Consider the following 8,264-nt stretch of genomic DNA (forward strand, 5'->3'; position numbering starts at 1 on the left):
GTTGGTTAGATAGCTCCGCCCCCAGCCCCTGACGTAGTGGTTCGCGGTTCAAGACCAGCAAAGAGTTGGTGCCACTGTAGAACCCGTTTTCCCGGGAGCCGGCCGTTTGGGGGTGGAAAACCAAAGAACACTGGGTGAGAGGAGGATGTTAGTGAAGCTGTGATCCATGATGGACAACACCTCTCACCCCCTACATCAGCTATTCTCAACCTTGGGGTCGGGACCCCAATTGGGGTCGCGAGATGATTTCTGGGGGTCGCCAAATCATTTGTTTAGTCTTTTTTTGTTCATTTTGTGTCTTTTTAGGTCATTTTGTGTCTTTTTTTGATCATTTTGTGGTCAATTTGTGTCTTTTTAGGTCATTTTGTGTCTTTTTTTTGATCATTTTGTGGTCAATTTGTGTCTTTTTTTGATCATTTGGTGGTCAATTTGTGTCTTTTTTGGTAATTTGGTTTCCTTTTTTTGGTCATTTTGTGTCTTTTCTGGTCATTTTGTGTCTTTTTTGATCATTTTGTGGTCAATTTGTGTTTTTTTTGGTAATTTGGTTTCCTTTTTTTGGTCATTTTGTGTCTTTTTTGATCATTTTGTGGTCAATTTGTGTCTTTTTTGGTCATTTTGTTTACTTTTTGGGTCATTTTGTTTCTTTTTTGGGTGATCTGAACTGTGCGTGTGAGATCCTGTTCAGTGAGTGGGGGTCACGGACAACATGCATGTTAAATTGGGGGTCGCGACTCAAAAAGGTTGAGAACTACTGCCCTACATGACACTGTGGGGTCCCTGAGTAGCTCCTTCAGCAGCAGACTGTTACACCCATGGTGTAAGAAGGAGAGGCTCCACGGGTCTTTTATCCCCGCTGCTGTCAGACTCTACAACACCTGCACCACCTGATTGTGTTGTAGGTTATGTTCAGATCACCACCTTTGTTATAACTCATCATTACACTACTTACACTAATCTTGATCTGTATTGATATTTTTCATTCAAACTACTACTCCCCCCCAGTTGAACTTTTTATTTTAACTTAAATGTGCTAGATTTCTCTGTGCAATGGTCTGTCTATTGTATATACGACTCCCATTTTCATTTAATACTTTCTATATTTCTTCTAGTTGATGGTGCTTTTTCACTATTCATTCTTATTTTATTGATTCTTCTATTTTTGCTATCCACTTTGCTGCTGTAATGCGGGATATATCCCCGTTGTGGGACTAATAAAGGAAGATCTTATCTTATCACATCTCTCGCTTGAAAATATGAATTACATGTGGTGTTTAAAAAGAAAACAGAGTGGCACCAAGAGAAACATAAAGTCCCAATATACACCTCAAATACAGATACCATCACTGTTTAACAGAGCATAATATGTCAAACATTTTAACTTGTTCTAGGGCTGCACCACTTGGGAAAAACATCTAACTGTGATTATTTGTGTTGTTGTGTATTCATTTGACTATTTGTTGCAAAAAGGATTTGCAAATCATTGCATTCTGTTTTTATTTCCTAACTTTCCTGAAATGCAGATCATGGTAGTTTTATTTGTGTTTTTGTTTTTTTTAAGTCTGAAGAATACTATTTGTAGGTCAGAATAGCTGTGCAGCACCACAATACTTCATTCAGAATGGTATTTTGATACATATTTTGCCATTTGCAAGTTTAGTTCTTAAAATAATTTTAATTAATTGCGCAGCCTGAACTTATTCCCTAAATTTAATAAATGCTGCAAACACTAACTCTGACTCCTCTCATGGCAGAGGCACGTACAGTGCTGAGGCTTGGGCAGCAACATAAAAAAGAATAAAATATGAAACACTGTCTTCTGTTATCAGGGATTCATTGTGTCAATGAGAAAATTTGTCATACTGCTTGAAATGGAAAATTGATCACATTTGTTCAACATTTTAGCAATAGACTTTTACTAAAGTGTATTTTATCTTTATCACAAATACAGTAAGTATTGTGCATGAATGAGGATAGACTGATTATTAGAAACAGTAGAGTATATAACTTGTGATTTGGCTTTTCACAGGGATGGAGAGCACAGCTGCCCCTGTCCACTGACATCATTTTATTAATCATGTTCGTGTAAATGTCCCTGTTTTAGTGATAATTCATTAGTCTTTTTAACCCTACAGAAGAAGAATGATCCCAGCCATTTTAAGACAGCGAGTTTTTAAAATAAGTGGAGTCTGTGGAGCCAAAGGTATAATTGCTGATCGGTCATTAAACCAGGACTCACCTGGGATCTTTTCCTTTGATCTGTCTTTTAATGTTATAAAGCGCGGAGGTTGCAGGCGACCCGAGATTTACAATAAAACAGAATAAATAAATATACTGCATATTTTCATGCTGACTGTAGGAGTCAGTAGAGACATTTTATACATCGTTTGAAACCTTAAAACTTCGTTTTTTCAACGGATCTAACAATCTAACTTTAGGATTTACGACATAAAAACCGTCGAATCTTACTTTACGGCAGTAAACAGTTAGCATCTTAGCTGATATCCTGTCTAGTCGCAGTTAAAATCTATTTATAGGTTGAAAAACAGACACTTATAGACAAATGGGGGCTCGTTTTTAACAACAAAAGTCCACCGATTAGATTTACCTTGTTTAAATTCAGCGGAAGTAAAAAAATATCGTGAATAAAAGTCGATTGTGTCCCTCGTTTAGTTTTACCGCCGCTCGTCAAACTTCCAAATCAAATTATTTTCAGTGAATTTAAAGTTTTGACAAAAGATTTGACCAATCAAGTTCAGTATCTCTGACTTCAGGAAACGCTCCGGAACTAAATAAACCAATCCGCATATTTCTGCGACCTAAAGTGACGTAGCACCGGACCTTTAACTCAATCAACCAATCAGAGGAGAACATCGCTCCGTGAGCTCCACGTGTTTCTTATTGACAGCTGCTCTCAGCCAATGGTGAGTCAGCACCGTGCAAACACGGTGAGTTTGTAGCCAATTAAATCACCTGCCTGACCATATGTGGAAGTTAATGCAGCTGGACTTCCTGTGGTAGTGGACACCCACAGAACAGATAAACTTTATTTTTATATTTATTGAGGCCTGATTCAATGATTATAAATGTATAAATCTGTATTTAAATATCAGAAACATCTTTTATAGTCAGATTTAACACTAAGGGACATTTTCTCAGAATCATAAAGAGATTTATTATCATCATTTGGTAACTTTGGAAAAGTTTTAGACAGCTCTGGAGTCCTCTGCTGGAGATGCTCTGTACTGCACTTTCTAAAATATCTCAGAGACACTTCTGTCAATCAAACTAAGATTTGGTACAGACATAACAGACAAGCTGATGGAGAGATCCTGTCAATTTCAGCTTGATGGTCTTTATTATGAATGATTTATTGTATTTAAAATATGAAATAAAAGGAAAAGAACAAGAAAATTTCTATTTTTTCCCATAGAGTATTTCAACACATTACCAGTGTTATGGGTATCAAGTGAGACTAACACACTACATGCAATGCTGAGAGAGTTTACTTTACAGTGATGCTTCCAACATGTATCAGTCCCTCATGTTTTTAGAATTACGAACATTAAAGGTTGCTGCATATAAAGAAGAATAAATGTATGTATTTATGATAAGCCTCAAGAGGTTAAAATGGGATCTGAAAGACAAAAGAAAAATTAATTATGTCAGAATGATTGGCAGATAAGTGGTCCTGTTTGTTGGAAATATTTATTTAGTGAATACAGCTATAAAAGAAGCCACTGTTTCAGATCAAACTTTATTTCAACATTTATAGAGGAGACTGGTTGTGTCGGTCCTGGATGCAGTCAAAGAGTCAGAAAACAGATCTGGCAGGGTCTCCTCGCTGTGAGAGGGTCCTCGACACGCTGATCCTGAGCAACACAACATCTCCTCTGATCAAACACGTTGTGATAATGACCCAAATTCTGTCCCACATTAGAGGACGGTTTGAGGACAACTTAACGTGAGCCTGTCTGGGGCTCTTGAACCAGTCTCGTCTGTAAATGAGGAGGAGTCTTTGTAACTGTTTTATAAAAGTACTCACCTACAATAAGTTCAATGGACATTTCTGGCTGAGCATCTGGAAAAACACAAGTGTATTTCCCACTGTCTCTAATCTCAGCTTTTTTGATGATTATGGAGGCGTTTCCGTGTTTCAGCTCTTCTGGAAAATGAAAGACTCGACCTATGAACTGGTCACTCTGACCTTCTTCACCTTCACCGTAAATCTTTCCTGCCTTATACACAAACACCTCCGTCCGGGGTTCAAGTTTCTTCCAGTCAAAGGTCATTTTCTCAATATTATTCTTGGTGCTGAGGGAACAGGGTAAAATAACATCATCATCTTCTTTCCCCACCACTTTGACGTTTCCTGGTCCTGGAAGGTGAAAAAAAAACATATTTTAATTACTACATTTACAGGTAGAGCCGCCAGGTTAGAAAAATGGCTCTCTGTGTACTTCTTAGTTTGTTTGTGTTGTTGTATGACTGTTTAATCTGAACTAACCCTTTACCCACGGGAGTGTTGTCGCCCCTGGCTGACTTTTTTTATATTTGCATCCTGGGGTCCTTGAACAGTCTTGGAATTGTAAACATTGGTAATCATTGGAAAGCTGGGACTCTTGTAGATTTAATGAGCTCAATTTCCCTAATGTGTGATGATGTTAGTTTGTGAAAATTGAGCTCAGTGTATAAAATGAGCTGCTGTGACCTCTAGGATAATCACAGCCTCATGAAACTTTACAACCACCAACTAGAGACCTAGAGCATTCAGAGGTGGATGGCTTTACACGCTACATTCACAATAAGAGGGTTTCTCAGCAGGAAACACAACACAAGTGCTCGCCATACAATTGCTAAAATTGAAGAAATCTACAAAATGTCAAAAGGTTTGGAACCAAATTACAGCATGGATTTTTCTCTGCCGTTTCCAAAATGACTGATTTTGTCAAAGGAGTCGGTGACTTTAAATTAGGGTTGTCACGATACTAAAATTTTCAACTCGATACCGATACTCAGGAAAATATTCGATACTCAATACCGTTTTCGATACCACCAGAATAAAAACAAAGACCCCAAAATTTAACAGAAATATTTTTATTAACAAGAAAAATGCAACATGTAAAAAAATTAACAGAACCACAGGTTAAATATTTATAATAAAAAACAGTTGTGCAAAAAGAAACTGCAACTATGATAACAAGCTTCAGATACTCGATACTTTTGAAAATGAGTATTGTATCCGGATACAACATTGACAACCCTACTTTAAATAGATAATAGATGATGGCTTTAGTTTCCCCCATATAAGCATAAACAGGACTGCCTAACAGCAAAAATAAAGTGGTGAAAATAATCTAAATATAACGTACACTTAAACTGATATGTATTTTTTCAGGTGGCTCATACAGATTAGCTGCTGCCCCGTCTACAGCAGTACTTCCTCCAAACACAAAGTTTTATAACTCAGTTCAGGAACAAGGACCAAGCCTTAAACACACCCAATTTCCGCCACCAGTATACTTATGCACACCTCATCTGTTCCCTTCCTCTTGGCATCTGTTTGTCATATCCCTCCCACCCAAAAGAACCCATTTTCTTCCTTTTGTTTTCTTTCTCCTCGTCATGTCATCATACCAACTCCTCTCCCTGGGGCTATTCCTGTGCCAAGGCTCGCCGCTCCATTCCCCCACCTGGACGGGACTCGCAAAGTTTTACCTAAGCATCCAACTCAGAGGATCCCGGTCTATCGTAACGCTTTCTGATCCTAAACCTACCCCCTCATCCCCACCACCCCTCTCTCCATCCAATCCCCCATCACTCCCATCATCCCCATGACCCTTCCCCTCTAGTCACATCCTCTTCATCCAACATCTCATCCCATCCCTCTACCCTCCTACTCAGTCAGAGAGAGCCCATCTCTATCTCACATTAAACAATTCCAAATTCATACATCTATCGGTGTGGTTCTTGTTAGTGAATGAAGGGTGTGTCGACCGCCATCTACTCAGTAATAAAGTGACTGAGTGTCTCATTCAATCTCACTTAAAAAAATAAAAATCTGTCTTTGTTCAGCTGAGCTGCTGGAAGAGTTAGAGAAAAGCTTTCCATGTTACCGTGTAAGATTCCTACTATGACTTTTATTTCCCTGCCAGAATAAACACCTGCTAGCTAACAACACTGCTCCAGTAGGAACGAAGCCAAATACAGTTAACTGTTATCATTCATCACACAGTAAAGTCACCTCACCCACACACAGGAAGCATAACCACACAAACAGGTACGGCCACTTGGTTGGAAAAATAAACAGTGTGTGTGTGTGTGTGTGTGTGTGTGTGTGTGTGTGTGTGTGGTGGTGGTGGTGGTGGTGGGGGGTGTTATGAATTCCTCTGAAACTGTGAGAGAAAATATGTAGAAAGAAAAATCGAATTAGAGTATAAGACATAAATTATTGCAGCACCTAAATATAATGTCAATTAAAATGAAATAATGACAATTTTAACATATGTAGACAAAGCTGCCATGTAAATGGTTTGGGCAGTAAATAATGTGGTTTTCTAATTTAGATTAGAAAAAAAAAAAACTTTAGATATCTGCCACACCAGTTATATTTCATCAGCAATATCAGTATAAATGTGTTTCTTTAAAACAAAGAAACTCATTTATGATCCAACTTCTCACCACAGGATAAAAATGAAATAATCCAACAGCCAAAATAAAATATAAAATAGAATGAAGTCGGTTTTACTTCAACATAATTTATGGTCAGTTTGAAAATGTATAGAATAAACTATCCAACCATCTGATGAGCTTCAATTTGACCTTAAAGTGTCAAAAATAAAAGTACTTTTCAGGCAGATTGTTTAATATATTTTAAATATTATTGGATTATTATTATTATTGATGCATTTATAAAGGCAGCATTTTTATTATCCTAATCTGTTTACTCTGTACTTGTGCTGCTGCAACACCTGACATGAGGGATCAATAAAGGAAAATCTTATCTCATCTTATTGTACTGTTGTCAAGGTCGGGCTCATTTTAACTACTTAATATACTGTTATGTGCTTTAATCTAAATTAATCATTAACATTGATCAAGTTTTTCAGGTTAAATATTTAACTGAAAACTGTCAGCTTAATGTAGTGGAGTAAAAAGTTCAATATTTGCGTCTAAATTGTACTTAAGTGCAGTACTAAATGTATTCAGTTACATTCTATCAATGTCTCTTTTTGAGTTTATATAAAAATTAAAAAACAAGGTTCAGGAGGGTTTCTCGGAAATACTGTCATGGTTACACACACACACACACACACACACACACACACACACACACACAGAGAGAGAGAGAGAGAGAGAGAGAGAGAGAGAGAGAGAGAGAGACGCAAACACACAGATATCTGCAGCAGTGATGGCGGCTCCACACCTATAAACTAATAAACCCCCACGAGTTGTTGCATCTCCTGAACAAAATGAAAATCAAATGACGGCTGTAATCAATCAGAATGATGACTTAATCATTCAATCAATACTATTAATCCGTGCTTATTATCAGGACACAGTTGCAGGTGTTCAAACAAATCAACAGCCTTGTAAATATTTCAGCCTTTTAAATTAAATATAATTGCATAATGCAGTAAAATATACATTTTCTCACCGTTTGCATCAGCAGACAGAGTCAGGAGACAGAGACACGCGACAGGAAGCAGCTTCATGGCTCTCGAAGTCGTCTGAGGGACTAAACATCAGTTTAACGTCGCAGCATCTCTTTATAACTCAGCTGGAGCTCCTCCTCGCTGCCTGGTTGGCTGATCTGAAACACTTTCAGTTTCTGAACTCTTCAAGTCAGAGATACTGGAGAGAAGGGAGATGGAGCATCACAAGCCTCGCCGATGCTTCGGGAACATTAGATATTTGAACAACCAACAGACTTACAGTCACGTTTAGCAATATAAAAATACAGATTAGTATTTCCCATCAACAGTCAGTCTGTCTGGTCAAGCTGCAACAACGGCACCACTTCCGGCCTTCACAATAAAAGCATCACATCTGCGTATATAAACGATGACTCAACGAAACATTCATACAGACATCAAATTTAAATTAAAAAAAAGATAGAAGAGTAAAATAATAAAATACAAATACTTATAATCACAATACAAACAATACTTTGAATAAAACAAAGGTTTCTCAGGAAGAAGAAGCTCAGTATTAGCTGATATGCACATAATAGCAGTGTTAATGACGCCAAAATTTGAACGTTATCA

The 8,264-nt window shown here is 37.6% G+C and overlaps 1 protein-coding gene across 3 annotated transcripts in view; it reads right to left on the reverse strand.

The window, feature by feature from the left end:
• LOC131968300 (butyrophilin-like protein 2) overlaps positions 1 to 7,948 on the reverse strand; it is a 71,348-nt gene extending 63,400 nt beyond the window's left edge. For 2 of the 3 annotated variants that reach the window (XR_009394030.1, XM_059329118.1), the window contains exons 1-2: positions 7,655 to 7,946; positions 4,043 to 4,375 (exon numbers count right to left, since the gene is read on the reverse strand). Coding sequence is in view for 2 of the 3 variants with exons in the window: in XM_059329118.1 (XP_059185101.1) it covers positions 4,043 to 4,375; positions 7,655 to 7,712 (391 nt within the window). In the remaining variant the exon portion in view is untranslated. Of the gene's footprint in view, positions 1 to 4,042; positions 4,376 to 7,654 lie in introns of all 3 variants that reach the window. The other variant, XM_059329119.1, reaches the window with a different exon arrangement.
• Between the last annotated feature and the right edge of the window lie 316 nt (positions 7,949 to 8,264).

Source organism: Centropristis striata, chromosome 3 (genome assembly GCF_030273125.1).
Source record: "Centropristis striata isolate RG_2023a ecotype Rhode Island chromosome 3, C.striata_1.0, whole genome shotgun sequence".
Taxonomy (NCBI): Eukaryota; Metazoa; Chordata; class Actinopteri; order Perciformes; family Serranidae; genus Centropristis; species Centropristis striata.